Genomic DNA, 21,594 nt, shown 5'->3' on the forward strand with positions numbered 1-21,594 from the left:
GGAGGGTCGTGGGACTGCCAGGAATTCCCACCACTGCATTTGGGGGAAATCTGAATTTACTCTTAAGTCCGTTCAGCTTATAGCACTTTTCCCGGAACGCCGCCCCCACCACCCCCCGCCCTGCGATTTAGAACAAGGTTTTGTCCCGACAGTTCAATTGGAATGATGTTCCGTGTTTCAGCTTAGGGCCAGTTCTCGCATGTCTGTTCTCTGGGTGTTCAGGTCTTCGGGGGTTGCTCTGCATCCAAAGGCAGGAAAAGAGTATTCCGCGTCTTCAGATTTCCCAAACATTAGTCATTTTCAGCACTGCGGGATCAGACTGTGATGCCCCCGGCTCTTTTTCTCCAAGATATCTCTCTTTTTTCTCTTAATTTCCAACAGCTCTTGATTATTCACGAGCCGATTATTCTATCTGGGGACACGTCATGCTCTTTGCTTTCTGGGGGATGCCATATTCACCCATTTCCACTGCATAATTTACACCCTCCCCCCCACCCTGATTTTTTGAGGAGGAAATAAAAGATGACCTTTGTAAGCAGCGTTAGCAGCAGGCACTGGGGTAGAATAATAATAATAATAATGACAGTATTTGTTAATAATATTATTCTAAGATTATTCTATCATTCTAATATTCTAATATTATTCTATTCTTATTCTAAGAATAAAATTATTCTATCTGGGGACCCATCATGTTCTTTGCTTTCTGGGGGATGCCATGTTCACCCATTTCCACTGCATAATTTACACCCTCCCCCCCACCCTGATTTTTTGAGGAGGAAATAAAAGATGACCTTTGTAAGCAGCGTTAGCAGCAGGCACTGGGGTAGAATAATAATAATAATAATGACAGTATTTGTTAATAATATTATTCTAAGATTATTCTATCTTATTCTAATATTCTAATATTATTCTATTCTTATTCTAAGAATAAGATTATTCTATCTGGGGACCCGTCATGCTCTTTGCTTTCTGGGGGTTGCCATATTCACCCATTTCCACTGCATAATTTGCACCCTCCCCCCCACCCTGATTTTTGAGGAGGAAATAAAAGATGACCTTTGTAAGCAGCGTTAGCAGCAGGCACTGGGGTAGAATAATAATAATAATAATGACAGTATTTGTTAATAATATTATTCTAAGATTATTCTATCATTCTAATATTCTAATATTATTCTATTCTTATTCTAAGAATAAAATTATTCTATCTGGGGACCCGTCATGCTCTTTGCTTTCTGGGGGATGCCATATTCACCCATTTCCACTGCATAATTTACACCCTCCCCCCCCCACCCTGATTTTTTGAGGAGGAAATAAAAGATGACCTTTGTAAGCAGCGTTAGCAGCAGGCACTGGGGTAGAATAATAATAATAATAATGACAGTATTTGTTAATAATATTATTCTAAGATTATTCTATCTTATTCTAATATTCTAATATTATTCTATTCTTATTCTAAGAATAAGATTATTCTATCTGGGGACCCGTCATGCTCTTTGCTTTTTGGGGGTTGCCATATTCACCCATTTCCACTGCATAATTTGCACCCTCCCCCCCACCCTGATTTTTGAGGAGGAAATAAAAGATGACCTTTGTAAGCAGCGTTAGCAGCAGGCACTGGGGTAGAATAATAATAATAATAATGACAGTATTTGTTAATAATATTATTCTAAGATTATTCTATCTTATTCTAATATTATTCTATTCTTATTCTAAGAATAAGATTATTCTGTCTGGGGACCCGTCATGCTCTTTGCTTTCTGGGGGATGCCATATTCACCCATTTCCACTGCATAATTTACACCCTCCCCCCCACCCTGATTTTTTAAGAAGGAAATAAAAGATGACCTTTGTAAGCAGCGTTAGCAGCAGGCACTGGGGTAGAATAATAATAATAATAATAATAATAATGACAGTATTTGTTAATAATATTATTCTAAGATTATTCTGTCTTATTCTAATATTCTAATATTATTCTATTCTTATTCTAAGAATAAGATTATTCTATCTGGGGACCCGTCATGCGCTTTGCTTTCTGGGGGTTGCCATATTCACCCATTTCCACTGCATAATTTGCACCCTCCCCCCCACCCTGATTTTTGAGGAGGAAATAAAAGATGACCTTTGTAAGCAGCGTTAGCAGCAGGCACTGGGGTAGAATAATAATAATAATGAGAGTATTTGTTAATAATGACAGCACTGTCCTAAGCACTGGGGGAGAGACAAGGGCATCAGGTTGTCCCACATAGGGCTCACAATCTTAATCCCCATTTTATAGGTGAGGTCACTGAGGCACAGAGAAGTTAAGTGACTTGCCCAGAGTCACACAGCTGACAGGTGGCGGAGCGGGATTAGAACCCATGACCTCTGACACCCAAGCCCGGGCTCTTTCCACTAAGCCACGCTGTAGAAGGCGGAGAAGAGTCTGAATGGTGATGATAGAGGCTCAAGGAGACATGTGGACTCTGGGGTATGAAAAAAATCAGTCAGTGGTGTTTATTGAGCTCTTACTGGGTGTGCAGAGCACCGTACTAAGCGCTTGGGAGAAGAAAGTATAACAGAGTTGGTAGACAAGTTCCCTGCCCTCAAATGGAACTCGCTAATGCCACAAAAATGGCATTAGCGTCTCTCATTTGCTTCTTTGAGCTTCCTCTCCCTGTTTTGGCAGAAATTATGCCAAAAAGTGGGCAATTATGCGAGGCAATACAGTAATCAATAAACATTTGTTAAGGGAGTGATTAATTCCGCCGTTAGCCTTTATCACCGTGTAATTTGCCCTTAGTCTCGTCACGTAAGAGTGGACAGGAGAAGTAAAAAGATGAAATGACAAGTTGGATAATGTGTGGGCTTTCCAGTGGCTCGGTAATAGGTGGAGGCTGTGGGCTAAAATGAGATTTTTCCATTGCATGTGGATTTCAGCTAACCATGTTACTGTTCCTCTGCCCTGCCACCACAGATTCATTCAGTCGTATTTATTGAGCGCTTACTGTGTGCAGAGTACTGTACTAAGCGCGTGGAAAGTACAATTCAGTAACAAATAGAGACAATCCCTACCCAACAGTGGGTATTCATTCATTCAGTCGTATTTATTGAGCATTTACTGTGTGCAGAGCACTGTACTAAGCACTTGGGAAGTACAAGTTGGCAACATATACGGTCCCTAGCATTGAATAAATAAGGAACTTTGGCTTTGATGGGGTTGAGCACCATTCCTCTCCCGTTATTCTTTTAGATTCACAAACTTTTGGCAGTAACTCAGCTTACTCTGCCCAACCCCCAAATAAGTGATAATCATTAAGAAATTATTGGAGGCTGTATTCGTAGGTGTGCCTTATTTATGAGAGGGTTGCAAGCTTGAGATTGAATGTCTGTGAAATAATTTTCTAGAAGCCTGAAGGTGGAATTTACTGGAGGTAAAGATAGTTTAATAATAATAATAATTATTATTATTATGGTGTTTGTTAAGTGCTTACTGTGTACCAGGCAATGTACTAAGTGCTGGGGTGGATACGAGCTAATCGGGTTGGACACAGTCCCATGTGTCACGTGGGGATCACAGTCTCAATCCCCATTTTACAGATGAGGGAACTGAGGCTCAGAGAACTGAAATGATTTGTCCAGGGTCACAGAGCAGGCAAGTGGCGGAGCTGGGATTAGAACCCGTGACCTTCTGATCCCCAGACCCATGCTCTATCCACTCCACCATGTTAAAGAGAATAATGGCTTGTTTTTAATCAACATCAATCGTATTTATTGAGCGCTTACTATGTGCAGAGCACTGTACTAAGCGCTTGGGAAGTACAAATTGGCAACATATAGAGACCGTCCCTACCCAACAGTGGGCTCACAGTCTAAAAGGGGGAGACAGAGAACAAAACCAAACATACTAACAAAATAAAATAAATAGAATAGGTATGTACAAGTAAAATAATTAAATAAATAGAGTAATAAATATGTACAAACATATATACATATATACAGGTGAGTGGAAGGTAAAGCACACTAAAATGCTTACCTTCTGTTGTTGCCCCATCTTCAACGTTTCCTCCAAAACATAACTTCCCAAGAAAATCTAACCAGAAAGGGTGGAGAGGAGAGACACTCATAATAAATTTCTCATTACAGCTCTGCAGCAGAATTCTCATTATGCTTTCTCTGATTTCATTGGAGTCCTGGCTATGAAGGCCCCTGAATATTTAATGACACTGATTAAACACTTTGTGCTAATCACCGGGGCAGATCCCTAATAATCAGATCGGACAGAGTCGCTGGTCCCGTTCTCGGCACACAGTCTAAGATGCGGGTGGTGAGAAGGTATCTTGTGCCCCTTTTACAGATGAGGGAACTGAGGCCCAGAGAGTTGAAGGGACTTGCCCCAGGTCACACAGCAGAGGCCGAGCTGGGATTCAAACCTGAATCTCTTAGCTCTCAGACCCTTGCTGTTCTGCTAGGCCATGCTGCCAAGAGGAAATGCAAACCTCCCTTGGCTAAAAACCAGTTCCCAAAATTGTGCTTTTTCAGGTGGAGTATTCTGCTAAAAAGAGTCTCTGTAGAAACTATAATAACCTAAAATTGGGCAAGCTGCTTCTTAAACATCAACCGCCTGCATATGCCTGTTCCCTGAATTACGTGTCTCCCATCCTCTCAAGCACAGTCCGAAGTGAACCCACCCACTTAGAGAAATCAATCAATCAATCAATCGATCGTATTTATTGAGCGCTTACTATGTGCAGAGTACTGTACTAAGCGCTTGGGAAGTACAAATTGGCAACACATAGAGACAGTCCCTGCCCAACAGTGGGCTCACAGTCTAAAAGGGGGAGACAGAGAACAGAACCAAACTTATCAACAAAATAAAATAAATAGGATAGAAATGTACAAGTAAAATAAATAAATAAATAGAGTAATAAATATGTACAACCATATATACATATATACAGGTGCTGTGGGGAAGGGAAGGAGGTAAGATGGGGGGATGGAGAGGGGGACGAGGGGGAGAGGAAGGAAGGGGCTCAGTCTGGGAAGGCCTCCTGGAGGAGGTGAGCTCTCAGCAGGGCCTTGAAGGGAGGAAGAGAGCTAGCTTGGCGGAGGGGCAGAGTTTTCCTTGAAAGTTTTCCAAGAAAGTTTTCCTTGAGGTGATACCCTCACCCTCCAGTTTCCCATCCCACTAGCACAGTGCCGATTTGTACTTCCCAAGTGCTTAGTACATCATCTTCATCATCAGTCGTATTTATTGAGTGCTTACTGTGTGCAGAGCACTGTACTAAGCGCTTGGGAAGTACAAGTTGTTGGCAACATATAGAGACGGTGCTGTGCACTCAGCGCTCAGTAAATGCGATTGAATGAATGAATCCCCAACTCATTCATTCATTCAGTAGTATTTATTGAGCGCTTACTGTATGTAGAGCACTGTACTAAGTGCTTGGAAAGTACAGTTCGGCAACAGAGGCAATCCCTACCCAACAACGGGCTCACAGTCTAGAAGTGGGGAGACAAAAAACAAAACAAGTAGACAGGCACAAAACAAATAGACGGGCAGCCTACTCACTTTTGCACTTCTTTTTATAGCGACTGTGATGGATATATGGATGTATATATGCATATATACCTGTATATATGTTTGTATGTATCTATTACTCTATTTTACTTGTACATATCTATTCTATTCATTTTATTTTGTTAGTATGTTTGGTTTTGTTCTCTGTCTCCCCCTTTTAGACTGTGAGCCCACTGTTGGGTAGGGACTGTCTCTATATGTTGCCAATTTGTACTTCCCAAGCGCTTAGTACAGTGCTGTGCACACAGTAAGCGCTCAATAAATACGATTGATGATGATGATGATGATTCACAGAGCTATGGTCCCTAGCCAGCCTCTCTAAGAAGGAAGGAGTAATAATAATAATAATAATAATAATAATGGTATTTGTTAAGCGCTTACTATGTGCAAAGCACTGTTCTAAGCGCTGGGGAGGTTACAAGGTAGAGTAGCAGTAGAGAAGCAGCGTCGCCTAGTAGATAGACCATGAGCTTGGGAGTTGGAAGGACCTGGGTTCCAATTCAGGCTTCTGCCACTTGGTTGCTGTGGGTCCTTGGACTGGTCACTTCACTTCTCTGGGCCTCGGTTCTCTCATCTGTGAAATGAGGATTAAGAGTCCGAGCCCAGTGTGGGACAGGCTGTGTCCAACCCCATTAGCTTGTATCAGCGCTTAGAACAGTGCCTGGTATATGGTAAGCACTCAGCAAAAAACATTAAAAAAAAAATCATAGCCTCCTTTTACAGCTGAAGAAACGGAAATACAGAGAAATTCAGTGACTTGCTCAAGATGACATAGCAGGCAAGTGATGGAGTGGAGACTAGAACTCTTTTCTCCTGACTCCCGGAGATATGCTCTTTCCACTGGATCAAGTGGCTATTGATTAAATGCTATCATTCATTCATTCGTATTTATTGAGTGCTTACTCTGTGCCGAGCGCCGTACTAAGCGCTTGGGAAGTACAAGTCGGCAGCATATAGAGATGGTCCCTACCCAACAACTGTGAGCCCGCTGTTGGGTTGGGACCGTCTCTATACGTTGCCAACGTGTACTTCAAAAGCGCTTAGTACAGCGCTCTGCACACAGTAAGCGCTCAATAAATACGATTGAATGAATGAATGAATGAACAACGGGCTCACAGTCTAGAAGGGGGAGACGGACAACAAAACAAAACATGTATCCTATCGATTGAGGCTGTGTTCTCATCCGTCACTGGATATTCCTTTTGGAAAGTGGATAATTGTGTATTCCTTATGTCATAATTTAAAAACATGACAGAAGAACCCATTTTTTTTCCAAAGTTGGCACTTTTGTATTCCTTAAAGATTCTGAGGGTCCGCAGGATACAGAGAAGCAGCGTGGCTCAATGGAAAGAGCACGGGCTTGGGAGCCAGAGGTTACGGGTTCTAATCCCGGCTCCGCCACTTGTCAGCTGTGTGGCCTTGGGCAAGTCACTTAACTTCTCTGGTTCTCAGTTACCTCATCTGTAAAATGGGGATTAAGACTGTGAGCCCCACGTGGGACAACCTGATCACCTTGTATCCCCCCAAGCACTTAGAACAGTGCTTTGCACATAGTAAGTGCTTAACAAATGCCATTATTATTATTATTATTATTATTATTATTATTATTATTTCTTGAAAGCACATGCTCCTAGCCAGCTAGCTGTCTAATTTTGTCCAGTAGGTCTTGGGGCATAGAGTGGTTAGATTTTGCAGAAGCTTTTGTAGTTCTTGTCCATCTGTGAACCATATTTCTTGGGCCACTTGCCCACATCTGGCTTTTGAAGATCTTGCTTAATGGAGATGAAGTGGAAACTCCTGAAATGTCTAACTTTTACGACTGGACTAAGCGTGCCAGCTGCAAATTATTAGGTCAGAGATCCAATCAAAATTTCCTATCCCACCGTGTCTGGACTTGAATTGTACAGAGGATCTAATGCCTGGCAAAACCTGAGTGTCCTCTAGTACCAGGGAATATATCAGAGGAGCCTATAGAGCGATGTAGCTAGCTCTTTTCAAGTTTATAGTTCCTAAGTTTCAAATTTTAGTAGGGAAGATAGGAAAACCTGGGTGCTATTGAATGTTCTTCCAAATCATTTCTAAGCCTCTTTCCTAAAGAGAGTTGCCCTGAACCTGCCTGTGGCTCTAGGATGGTCCCGGAGACTGGGAATTATAGCCGACTGTTGTTCATTCATTCATTCGTTCATTCAGTCGTATTTCTTGAGTGCTTACTGCGTGCACAGCACTGTACTAAGCGCTTGGGAAGTTGTCTTATGCCATCAAGTCATCTCCAACCCATAGTGATGCCATGGATACATTTCTGCCAGAACGCCCCACCTCCATTTGTGACCGTTCTGGTAATGTAACCAACTAGCCCCTTAATTTTTTTTTTTATGATAGTCGGTAAGCGTTTACAATGTGCCAGGCTCTCTACTAAGCGCTGGGATAGATACAAGCTAAATCGAGTTGGACTCAGTCCATGTCCCACATGGGGCTCACAGTCTTGATCCCCATTTTCCAGATGAGGTATCTGAGGCACAGAGAACTGAAGTGACTTGCCCAAGGTCACACAGCCGACCAGGGGCAGAGTCAGGATTAGAACCCGTGACTTTCTGACTCCCAAGCCCGGGATCTATCCACTAGGCCATGCTGCTTCCTTCTTTCCTTCCTTAGAGGCCTTCCCTAAGCCCTTCTTTCTTCTTCTACTCCCTTCTAAATTCTAGATCACCCTCACTTGCTCCCTTTATTCATTCCCAGCCCCACAAGCACGTATGCCCATATCTGTCCTCTATTTACTTATTTATATTAATTTCTGTATCCCCCTCTGGACTGGAAGCTCATTGTGGGCAGGGAATGTGTCTGTTTATTGTTATATTGTACCCTCCCAAGTGCTTAGTACAGTGCTCTGCACACAGTAAGCATTCAATAAATGTCACTGGCTGACTTCCTACTCTCCATTTTAACCACTTGGCTTTGATTTTCACGGCAGCACTCCTCTAAATGGGCCTTATTTTTCCAAGCTTTTTATCTACCTGATTGTTATTAATACCTTCAGATCCTTTGTAAAACAGAGCATACCCAGGTGGGGTTGGGCTTGAATCCATATGCCTCACAGGCACCAGTTACATAATCCTTCCGCATCAAAGAGTCAGTAAACAGAGCAATTATTTGACACCTTATAGGAAGCAAAAAAAAAAAAATAATGAAAGGCTTCTCACTCTAATGGATTTAGCATGTATTTGCATGTATTGATTTTAAAGGACTAGCGGGCCCTTTGGGAGTCAGGTCTTTGAATTTTGTCCATTGCGCACGTGGCATTTGAAAATGGCACTTTCTGGACAGTCAGCTCTACCGTAATGTAGGTTTTTGTTTTGTGTTTGAATAGAGTGCCGTTGTAGAATGCTCTTCATATTGGGTAGGGATTGTCTCCGTCTGTTGCCGAATTGTGCTTTCCAAGCACTTAGTACAGTGCTCTGCACACAGTAAGCGCTCAATAACTACGATTCAGTGAATCCGACAATCGCACTCTCTTCAAAGCCTTACTGAAGAAGGCTCGTCTCCTCCAAGAGGCCTTCCCTGACTAAGCCCTCCTTTCCTCTTCTCCCACTCCCTTCTGCATCACCCTCATCCTTGGATTCACGCCTTTTTAGTCACCCCTTCCCTCAGCCTCACAGCACTTATAATAATGATGGTATTTGTTAAGCACTTACTATGTGCAAAGCACTGTTGTAAGCGCTGGAGCACTGTTATGTCCCCATCTGTAATTTATTGACATGAATGTCTATCTCCTCCTCTAGACTGAAAGCCCATTGTGGGCAGGGACTGTGTCTACCAACTCTGGTATATTTGTACTCTCCCAAATGCTTTGCACATAGTAAGGGCTCAATAAATACGGTGGATTGATTGAGGAATTAGGGATCGTTTGCTCCAACATCAAGCTTCTGTTTGGGGAGGACACAAAGAGGAGTTGGAAGAAACAGTTATGCATTTTATAACTGCATTTCATATGCATTTCGTGGCTCAGTGGAAAGAACCCGGGCTTTGGAGTCAGAGTTCATGGGTTCAAATCCCGGCTCCGCCAATTGTCAGCTGTGTGACTTTGGACGAGTCACTTCACTTCTCTGTGCCTCAGTTCCCTCATCTGTAAAATGGGGATGAAGACTGTGAGCCCCCCGTGGGACAACCTGATCACCTTGTAACCTCTCCAGCGCTTAGAACAGTGCTTTGCACATAATAAGCGCTTAATAAATGCTATCTTTATTATTTCACACCGTGCCTGTCAAGGTGTAAGGAACTCAACCTAGTTTTTCCATCAAGGGGAGTTCAAGAACACACCTCCCGCCATGTAGGAGAACTGCCTGTATTCGTTTTTAATTTGGTGGAAATTGATTTCCTTTTATCTCTCCTCACCCAGATTCGTTGTCTTTTGGTGAATCCTAAATTGAGAAGAAGCTTGTGTAATGGGTAGAACCAAGGGCCCAGGAGTCAAAAAGACCTGGGTTCTAGTTCCGCTGCCTTCGCTTGTCTGCTGTGTGACCTTGGCCAAGCCACTTCACTCCTCTGTCTTTTGGTGAATCTTAAATTTAGAAGTAGCTCATGTAGTGGGTAGAACCAAGGGCCCAGGAGTCGAAAGGACCTGGGTTCTAGTCCCGCTGCCTTTGCTTGTCTGCTGTGTGACCTTGGCCAAGCCACTTCACTCCTCTGTGCCTCAGTTCTTTCGTCTGTAAAATGGGGATTAAGACTGTGAGCCCCATGTGGGATGTGGACTGCGTCCAACTCGATTACAAAGGAGTCAGGACGCAGTCCACATCATTTAGCTTGACGCTGCATCAGTGCTTAGTACAGTGCCTGGCGCGTAGTAAGCGCTTAACAAAAACCACAAAAAACAGTGCCCCTTTTTACTTCGCTGTAGATTGAAGTTTCAGGAAATGCTTCCCCTCAACGCCTCCCGCCCTGGTTCATTGTCACCAAAACCATCTTCAGATTTTAAGGCTCATCGGTCAGGGAGAAGGGCGGGAGGGAGCCCGGAGCCATCCACGGCTCTTGACGGGAGAGTAGGGAATCAAAACGCAGCAGCGAGGAAAACCCACAGAAAGAACAAATGATTCTGCAAAAGATTCCCCTCCAGATTGTAACTATTTTTGAGAGATTACATTCTGTGACTCAATTGCTATTCTTGCTGCTGTCTAGTAACAACGAGGTTGTTATTGCAAATCCTAAAATAGCATAAGCGGACACCCGGCTGGCCATCCAGCTAAATTTTCACAGTGTGGGGGGGGGTTGGGAGGAGCCTGTTTGCTCACTCTTACTAATATGTGTGTAAATCAGCTGCTGGGGGGGATACAAGACATCACTTTTCAACTCTTTTTCTGCGGGATTCCCGTGGTTTGCTAATCGCAGCTGCAAACTGATCTGTATTATCTTTTTTATCCCATGGTGTTTGTTAAGCGCTTACTATGTGTCAGGCTCCGTACTAAATGCGGGGGTAGATACAAGCTAATCAGGACGGACACAGTCCCTCTCCCGCATGGGGCTCCCGGTTTTAATCCCCATTGTACAGCTGTGGTCACTGAGGCCCAGAGAAGTGAAGCGACTGGCCAGAGGTCATAGGCAAGGGGCAGAGGCAGGATCAGAACCCAGATCCGCTGACTCCCGGCTCCAGGCTCTTTCCACTAGGCCATGCTGCTTCTTTAGAACCATTGAAGAGAAAGGTGCCGTTTTCAAAATCAAGTCAGGGTGACAACCTCTTTCGGTCATTTGAGAGCACGTGAACAGAGGAAAAGGGCCCATCTAGGTGCGAAAATATTTGATTCATAGAAGGGTTGAAATTTCATTTGCATATACACAGGGATTTGTTTGTGAATAGAAAAATGTTCCCCAATTTAGACCTGCTGTGGTGGAGGTCGGCTAGACACTATGTTGTACACTCTCAAGCACTTAGTACAGTGCTCTGCACATAGTAACCACTCAATAAATACCACTGTTTTGAAACCCAAAATAAACCAACGAGATACTGCTGTCCTACGCAGCCGTCTAGGAGAGCTAGTTGGGGTCGATCATATCTATTCTATTTATTTTATTTTGTCAGTATGTTTGGTTTTGTTCTCTGTCTCCCCCGTCTAGACTGTGAGCCCGCTGTTGGGTAGGGACTGTCTCTATGTGTTGCCGACTTGTACTTCCCAAGCACTTAGTACAGTGCTGTGCACACAGTAAGCGCTCAATAAATACGATTGATTGATTGATTGATCATTTCAGTTCTAATTCTCAGCAGGGTTTGGGTCACTGAAGGATTCAGATGGCTATTTTTTTTATCCTGGTTTCTCTTAGCATCAGATTTCTCTCCAGACATGAATTAGTTTATCGAGGGAGAGGGAGAGTGTGTGGGTGGGTGGGTGTTTAGGTGTGTGTGGTGGAAAGCAGAGCTTTCTTCTGAATAAACTTAGGTATTGGGATAGGGAGAAAGGGAATGAAATCCACTCCAAAACATTAGATCAGTGACTATTTGTGTGTTTGTGGGTGGGATAGGGAGGAGGAGAGACAGAGTGGTTCATGGCTAATGGTTATTTCAGTGTCATGTTCAACTTGTACTTCCCAAGCGCTTAGTACAGTGCTCTGCACACAGTAAGCGCTCAGTAAATACGATTGATTGATTGTGTGGATCACCACAGTGTCCCACGGCCCCTGAAGGAACCATCCTTCTGTATTTTTTTTAAATCATATTTGTTAAGCACTTACTATGTGCCAGGCACTGTACTAAGCTCTGGGATAGGTAAAGCTAATCTCATTAGACACAGTCCATGTCCCACATGGGGCTCACAGTCTAAACCCCCATTTTCCAGAAGAGGAAACGGAGGGTCAGAGAAGTGACTTAAGTGACTTAATAACAATAATAATAATGGTATTTGTTAAGCACCTACCATGTGCCAAGCACTGTTCTAAGCGCTGTAGTAGATACAAGGTAATCAGGTTGTCCCACGTGGGGTTCACAGTCTTAATCCCCATTTTAGAGATGAGGTAACTGAGGCACAGAGAAGTTAAATGACTTGCCCAAAGTCACATTCATTCATTCATTCAGTCATATTTATTGAGCGCTTACTGTGTTCAGAGCACTGTACTAAGCGCTTGGGAAGTACAAGTTGGCAACATATAGAGATGGCCCCTACCCAACAACGAGCTCACAGTCTAGAAGGGGGAGACAGAAAACAAAACATATGGATAGGTGTCAAGTCATCAGAATAAATAGAAATAAAGCTATTTGCACGTCATTAACAAAATAAATAGAATTGTAAATATGTACAAGGAAAATAGAGTAATAAATCTGTACAAAAATATATACAGGTGCTGTGGGGAGGGGAAGGAGGTAGGGTAGGGTGGATGGGGAGGAGGAGAGGAAGAAGGGGGCTCAGTCTGGGAAGGCCTTCTGGAGGAGGGGAGCTCTCAGTAGGGCTTTGAAGGGAGGAAAAGAGCTAGTTTGGCGGATGTGAGGAGGGAGGGCATTTCAGGCCAGGAGGAGGACATGGGCCGGGGGTTGACGTGAGACAGGTGAGAACGAGGTACAGTGAGGAGGTGAGCGGCAGAGGAGCGGAGGGTGCGGGCTGGGCTGGAGAAGGAGAGAAGGGAGGTGAGGTAGGAGGGGGCGAGGGGATGGACAGCCTTGAAGCCGAGAGTGAGGAGTGTTTGCTTGATGTGATCACTGGAGATTTTTGAGGAGGGGAGTAACACGCCCAGAGCGTTTCTGCACGAAGATGATCCTGGCAGCAGTGTGAAGTATAGACTGAAGTGGGGAGAGACAGGAGGATGGGAGATCAGAGAGGAGGCTGATGCAGTCATCCAGTCGGGATAGGATGAGAGACTGAACCAGCAAGGTAGCAGTTTGGATGGAGAGGAATGGTGACGTTGCGGAGGTGAGACCGGCAGGTTTTGGTGACGGATTGGATGTGAGGGGTGAACGAGAGAGCAGAGTCGAGGATGACACTGAGGTTGCAGGCTTGTGAGACGGGAAGGATAGTAGTGCTGTCTACAGTGACGGGAAAGTCAGGGAGAGGACAGGGTTCGGCAGAGAAGATAAGGAGTTCACTCTTGGACATAGCTGATAGGCGGCGGAGCCAGGATTAGAACCCACGTCCTCCGACTCCCAAGCCCGGGCTCTTTCCGCTAAGCCACGCTGCTTCTCTGCATGTGACTTGTCCAAGGTTACATAGCAGACAAGTGACGGAGCTAGGTTTAGACCCAGGTCATCTGACTCCCAGTCTAGTCTAATAGCAGGTCTCAAAACTGTTAGGAGAATTTTTCCACCGGGTCACCCTGAGCAGAAATTAGACAGTTTTGGAGAAAAGGAAAATGAATGGGGAAAATAGGGTTGTCAAATCGGGATTTGCCACCCAAGGGTTCAGGAGTACTTGGATTTAGCTCCGCAGCACTTCTGTACATACACATCCATAATTTATTTATATTAATGTCTTTCGTGGTGGGCAGGGAACGTGTCAACCAACTCTGTTATACTGTACCCTCCCAATACCTTAGTACAGTGCTCTGCACACAGTAAGCGCTCAATTAGTGCAACTTATTGATTGAAGGAGGACAATTTTGAGGAGCTCTGAAGCCATTTGGGGTGTTCGCTGAGCCAGCCACTGAACTGTGGGAGAAGGTGCCAATCGAAAGCTCTTCTCCACTGAACAGATTGACAGGCCGTCCTCTTGCTGATATTACACTGAGTTTTGGCCAGGTGTCCTGGACTGCGCATTTCGTGATTGCTCCAGTCACTGAGCTAGAAGAGCATTTTCTCATAAGAAATGACCCGGTATCAGAATTAGATGCAAAACAAGGTAATTCTGTTAGTGAAACAGTGGAAATTAGATCCAGAATTTAGATCTACACTCAGACCTGCCAGAGATGGGTCTATATTTTACAAGTTTCCATGAGGAAAGAATAAAGTAATAATAGCAATGGTATTTGTTCATTCATTCATTCAATCGTATTGATTGAATACTCCCCCTTTTAGACTGTGAGCCCACTGTTGGGTCGGGACTGTCTCTATATGTTGCCAATTTGTACTTCCCAAGTGCTTAGTACAGTGCTCTGCACATAGTAAGCGCTCAATAAATACGATTGATGATGATGATGATTGAGCGCTTACTGTGTGCAGAGCACTGTACTAAGTGCTTGGGAAGTCCAAGCTGGCAACATATAGAGACAGTCCCTACCTAGCAACGGGCTCACAGTCTAGTTTTGCAAAACAGAGAAACTATGCTAGTAGTAGAATTTAAATCTACACTCAGACCTGCAAAATGCTAGTCAATCTTTTACAAGTTTCCGTGAGGAAAGAATGAAGTCAAAATAATAATAATGGTATTTGTTAAATGCTTACTAGGTACCAAGCGCTGTTCAAAGCGCTGGGGTGGATACAAGGTAATCAGGTTGTCCCACGTGGGGCTCACAGTCTTAATCCCAATTTTACAGGTGAAAGAATGAAGTCAAAATAATAATAATGGTATTTGTTAAATGCTTACTAGGTACCAAGCACTGTTCAAAGCGCTGGGGTGGATCCAAGGTAATCAGGTTGTCCCACGTGGGGCTCACAGTCTTAATCCCAATTTTACAGGTGAGGTAACTGAGGCACAGAGAAGTTAAATGACTTGCCCAGGACCACACAACAGACAAGTGGCGGAGCCGGGATTAGTAATGTGGATCGCATTAACTAGCAGGGAGGGGCTGAGTCTTCAGAGCCTGGTGCTTTAGCAAATTGCATAAATGTTGGCTGACACTATTTCCCCACACGTATCATTCCAGATTTGTGATTTAGATTCCCTATTGTATCGAATCAACTCATTGTTGGATTGTACTTTCCAACAGCACTTACATACTTATCTGTAATTAATTAATATGGTCATTCATTCATTTATATTCATGTCTGTCTCCCCCTCTAGACTGTAAGCTCATTGTGGGCAGGGACTATATCTATTATTGTATCATAGTCTTCCAAGTATGGTGCTTTGCATCCAATAAGCGCTTAATAAATACAATTAAAGGAATGAGTCCCCGGAGCTTAGAACAGTGCTCTGCTCACAGGAGGTGCTCCATAAATACCACTGAATGATCAAGGTGAGATTGCCACTGCTCTCAATCAATCAATCAATCGTATTTATTGAGCGCTTACTGTGTGCAGAGCACTGTACGAAGCACTTGGGAAGTACAAGTTGGCAACACGGAGCAGAAACTGTCCTCATTTTGGGGAGGTTGGAATGGGATAGTAAGCTCCTTGAAGGCAGGGAACGGGGCTTGTACTTCTGGTCTGCTTCCTAAGCATTTAGGATAGCAGCAGTGCAATTAATAGGAATTAATTCCTATTAATTAATAATTAACAATTAAGAGGAATAGGAATACAGTTAAAGAAATACTATCACTACCAGTACGGAAACAGCATGGCCTGTTTGATAGAGCCCAGGCCTAGAAGTCAGAAGGATCTGGATTTCGATCCCTGCTCCGCCACTTGTCTGCCGTGTGACCTTGGGCAAGTCACTTTAGTTATCCGAGCCTCAGTTCCCTCATCTGGAAAATGGGGATGAAGACTGTGAGCCCCATGTGGGACGTGGATGGGGTCCATTTTGCTCCTATACTTTATTAAATGACTCTACTTCCTCAGATTTTAGTCAACGGTTTCTTCTGACTTTAAAAAATACCACAGCTTGTACCATCTCCCAAAAACGTTATCAATCTTTTGTCATCGGTCTTTAAATTCTAAGCAAGTTATCTCAGGAAACAGGAAATAAAAAAAAAATTAAAGGAGTGTCTCGGGTTTTAAGTATAGTACCAGCACTTAAGAGTCCTTAACAGTCCTTAAGAGAATGTTCAATACAGCTATTGATAGCCATGCGTAATGACAACGCATTTATTTAACAGGGGAATTTGGAAAATATTCTGCTGCCAGTTCTGATAAAATGTGAAGGAGCTTTATACTTGAAGCCTTAGCAGGGAAGCAGTATATTTTTTTCATTTACTTTTACCAAACTTTTGAACTTGGGGGTTGAGAAGCAGCGTGGTTCGGGGGAAAGAGCATGGGCTTGGGAATCAGAGGTCATGGGTTCTAATCCGGGCTCCGCCACGTGTCAGACTGTGAGCCCGCTGTTGGGTAGGGACCATCTCTATATGTTGTATCAATTTGTACTTCCCAAGCGCTTAGTACAGTGCTCTGCACATAGTAAGCACTCAATAAATACGATTGATGATGATGTTGCAAACTTGTACTTCCCAAGCGCTTAGTACAGTGCTCTGCACACAGTAAGCGCTCAATCAATACGATTGAATGAATGAATGAAAGTGTGACTTTGGGCAAGTCATTTAACTTCTCTGTGCCTTGGTTACCTCATCTGTAAAATGGGAATTAAGACTGTGAGCCCCATGTGGGACAATCTGATTATCTAATATCTTCCCCAGTGCTTAGAACAGTACTTGGCACATAGTAAGCGCTTAACAAATACCATTATTATTATCATTATTTATCATTATTATCATTGTTTATTATTATTATTATTATTATTATTATTATTATTATTATTATTATTATTTATGAGCAGGAAAAAAGTCCATGAGAATTTTGTCCATTTTCCAGTTCTAAAAAGGGGATTGGTCCCTCACTCAGCCTGTCTTCCTCTGAATAATCAATAAGTCAATCAGTGGTATTTATTTATTGCCCCCCACCCTACAACCTTCCCCTCCCCACAGCACTTGTGTGTGTTTGTACATATTTATTACTATTTATTTTTTAATGATGTGTATATAGCTATAATTCCATTTATTCTGATGGTATTGACACGTGTTGACTTGTTTTGTTGTCTGTCTCCTTCTTCTAGACTGTGAGCCCGTTGTTGGGTAGGGACCGTCTCTGTATTTTGTCAGTTTGTCGTTCCCAAGCGCTTAGTACAGTGCTCTGCACACAGTAAGTGCTCAATAAATATGATTGAATGAATGAATATTGAGCGCTTAGTGGGTGCAGCACACTGCACTAATCTCCTGGGAGAGTGCAATGCAACAGAATTAGCAGGCACATTCCCTGCCCATAACGAGCATCCAGTCTAAAAGGAATAGTGCCTTCAGTCTGCAATGTTTATATTTACTGGAGTGATTAACCTAAATTTCTTTTTCTTTTTCAGCAAACCTGTACAATCTAAGGTGGACTGCATTTTGGTAAGTAGCGCCATTGATGTCTAGAGGTTTGTCTCCTTTTACAAGCTTTTTACTGTTTACTTATTTTACTTGCGTTTACTAGCATTTTGGTAAGTAGCGCCGTTGATGTCTAGAGGTTTGTCTCCTTTTACAAGTTTTTTTACTGTTTACTTATCTTACTTATGTTTGCTGTTTACAGTGGTCTTTGGTAGATAATGATTTTAAAAGTTATCTCTATTAAAGCTTCCAAATTCATCATTGCAATCCAGCCAGAGTGTCTTTGGATGGGATTTTACATGTGGGTCATCAATTGTTTGAAGCTTATTGACTCTTCCTGAACAGTCAGCCTTTGAGTCAAGCGATGGTGAAAATTGGACATTTTTCTGGTGCCAGGCTTCTTTTTTTTAATGGTATTTGTTAAGCATTTACTACATGTTAAACACAGTTCTTTGCGCTGATTTTTTCTTTTTCTCTTGAAGAATCCCCTCAGCAGTCAGGCTTCAACATTTTTTTTAATGGTATTTGTTAAGTGTTTATGGTGTGTCAAACACTGCCGTAAGTTCAATACAAGTAAATTGGGTTGGACATAGTCCCCATCTCACATAGGGCTCACAGTCCAATAATAATAATAATAATAATAATGGTATCTGTTAAGCACTTACTATGTGCCAGGCCCTGTACTAAGCTCTGGGGTGCATATAAGCAAATCGGGTTGGGCTCCCTGTCCCATGTAAAGCTCACAGTCTTGATCCCCATTTTACAAATGAGGTAACTGAGGCACAGAGAAGTAAAGTGTGAGCCCAAGCGCTTAGTACAGTGCTCTGCACACAGTAAACGCTCAATAATTACGATTGATTGATTGATATTTATTTATTTTGCTTGTACATATCTATTCTATTTATTTTATTTTGTTAATATGTTTTGTTCTCTGTCTCCCCCTTCTAGACTGTGAGCCCACTGTTGGGTAGGGACCGTCTCTAGATGTTGCCAATTTGTACTTCCCAAGCGCTTAGTACAGTGCTCTGCACACAGTAAGTGCTCAATAAATACGATTGATTGATTGATTGAGCCCACTGTTGGGTAGGGACCGTCTCTGTATGTTGCCAACTTGGACTTCCCAAGCGCTTAGTACAGTGCTGTGCACACAGTAAGCGCTCAATAAATACGATTGATTGATTGATTGAGCCCACTGTTGGGTAGGGACCGTCTCTGTATGTTGCCAACTTGTACTTCCCAAGCACTTAGTACAGTGCTGTGCACACAGTAAGCGCTCAAGCGATTGAATGAATGAGTGAATAAAAGTGACTTGCCTAAGGCCACACAGCAGATAAGTGGCGGAGGCTGGATTAGAACCCATGACCTTCTGATCCCAGGCCCTTGCTCTATCCACTACACCATGCTGCTTAGAAGAGAAGTGACCTGCCCGAGGTCACACAGCAAGCGTCCGGCAGAGTCCGGATTAGAACCTAATAATAATAATAATAATAATAATAATAATGACATTTGTTAAGCGCTTACTATGTGCAGAGCACTGTTCTAAGCGCTGGGGGGGGATACAAGGTCATCAAGTTGTCCCACTTCATCATCATCATCATCAATCGTATTTATTGAGCACTTACTGTGTGCAGAGCACTGTACTAAGCACTTGGGAAGTACAAGTTGGCAACATATAGAGACGGTCCCTACCCAACAGTGGGCTCACAGTCTAAAAGAGCCCCACTTGGGGCTCATAGTCTTAATCCCCATTTTACAGATGAGGGAACTGAGGCTCAGAGAAGTTAAGTGACTCGCCCAAGGTCACACAGCAGACCTGTGGTGGAGCCGGGATTCGAACCCATGACCCCTGACTCCAAAGCCCCGGCTCTTTCCACCGAGCCACGCTGCTTCTCTGAGTCTAACCCAAGTCCCCCGATTCCCAGGCTCGGGCCCTCTCCACTAGGCAGCTCCGCCTCTCGGGCTTTTAAAATCCCGGAGGGCGCTCCTGACGCCGCATTGCCCTCTCGGAGTCACGTAGCCCTGTAAGAGCTGAGACCACGGTAAGTTCAAGAGTTTAATTTTAGAAAGCATTGGCAGCGCCCTGGGTCTTGCCGAGACACATCCGCGGGCGAGTGGAACCCGATGCCCCCTCGGATGGGGGGCTGGCACAGACAGCAGCCGTTGCGGCTCCTTAGAGGCGTCCTGAGCCGGGTCCGCCCCGATCAACCGGAGAGTCTGCCCTGCCCGATTCCCAGAAACCCTTAATAATCATCATAATAATAATGATGGCATTTATTAAGCGCTTACTATGTGCAAAGCACTGTTCTAAGCGCTGGGGGGATACAAGGTGATGAGGTTGTCCCACATGGGGCTCACAGTCTTCATCCCCATTTTACAGATGAGGGAACTGAGGCCCAGGGAAGTGAAGTGACTTGCCCAAAGTCACACAGCTAAGTGGCGGAGCCGGAATTCGAACCCATGACCTCTGACTCCAAAGCCACCTCTTTTCCCACTGAGCCACGCTGCTTCCCCCTTAGTGCTGCCAGCCAACACTTCCCCCTCACTCTTCACCCTTCTCTTTCTCATCCTTCTCCTCCCTTGCCCTTTCCTCCCCACCCTTTTGTTTTTTTTGAAATGGTATTTGTTAAGCGCTTACTATGTGCCAGGAACGCCCTGTTAAGCGCTGGGGTAGACGCAAGGCGTTCAGGACGGACACAGCCCCTATACCATATGGGGCTCACAGTCCTAACCCCCATTTTTCAGATGGGGGAATTGAGGCACAGAGAAGTGAAGCAAGTTGCCCGAGGTCACACAGCAAGAGTCAGGATTAGAACCCAGGTTCTTCCAACTCCCAGGCCCTGGAGGCCCGGAATCTTTTTCTAGGCCCCCTGCTGTTTCTCACACTCTTCTCTCTCCTTCCCCTTCTCCCTCAATCCTCCTCATCATCAGTCGTATTTATTGAGCGCTTACTATGTGCAGAGCACTGTACTAAGCGCTTGGGAGGTACAAATTGGCAACATATAGAGACAGTCCCTACCCAACAGTGGGCTCACAGTCTAAAAGGGGGAGACAGAGAACAAAACCAGACAGAGAACAAAACCAAACATACTAACAAAATAAAAGAAATAGAATAGATATGTACAAGTAAATTAAATAAATAAATAAATAGAGTAAAAAAATATGTACAAACATATATACATATATACAGGTGCTGTGGGGAAGGGAGGGAGGTAAGATGGGGGTTTCCTCCTGGGTTTCAACTTCCTCTATAAATCAGTAAATCCTCACTCACTCAATCAATCAATCAATCAATCACATTTATTGAGCGCTTACTGTGTGCAGAGCACTGTCCTAAGCGCTTGGGAAGTAGAAGTCGGCAACACATAGAGACAGTCCCTACCCAACAGCGGGCTCACAGTCTAGAAGGGGGAGACAGAGAACAAAACCAAACATACTAACAAAATAAAAGAAATAGAATAGATCTGTACAAGTAAGCTAAATAAATAGAGTAATAAATCTCAATCTATTTATTGAGCGCTTACTGTGTGAGCACCTGGGAGAATACCGTGCAACAATCCTGCTTTGCCTCCTCTGTCAGAGGGCCAGCCTGCTAATTTATTAACCTTCTAATTTACTAACCTTGGCCGGGGTCAACAATTGGGGTGGGAGGAGGGAGGAGGAGATGGTGCAGAGCTTCTAGGCCTAAGAGCTGGGAAAGCCTGGCTATTATTACTCTACTTATTTATCCATTTACTTACTTATTTATTTATTTATTTATTTATTTTCCTTGTACGTATCTATTCTATTTATTTTATTTAAAATTAAATAAATAATTAAATAATTATTTAATTAAATTAAATTAATTAAATTAAGGGGGATTTATTTATCCCCCTTTTAGACTGTGAGCCCACTGTTGGGTAGGG

At 43.6% G+C, this 21,594-nt stretch overlaps 1 protein-coding gene across 1 annotated transcript in view; it reads left to right on the plus strand.

Moving 5' to 3' along the window:
- The window catches only part of RFX7 (regulatory factor X7), a 134,423-nt gene that overhangs the window by 48,766 nt on the left and 64,063 nt on the right, over positions 1 to 21,594 (plus strand). Inside the window, exon 2 of the mRNA XM_038750244.1 lies at positions 17,683 to 17,716. Coding sequence (XP_038606172.1) covers positions 17,683 to 17,716 — 34 coding nt within the window. The remainder of the gene's footprint in view (positions 1 to 17,682; positions 17,717 to 21,594) is intronic.

Source organism: Tachyglossus aculeatus, chromosome 8, assembly GCF_015852505.1.
Source record: "Tachyglossus aculeatus isolate mTacAcu1 chromosome 8, mTacAcu1.pri, whole genome shotgun sequence".
In the NCBI taxonomy this organism is placed as follows: Eukaryota; Metazoa; Chordata; class Mammalia; order Monotremata; family Tachyglossidae; genus Tachyglossus; species Tachyglossus aculeatus.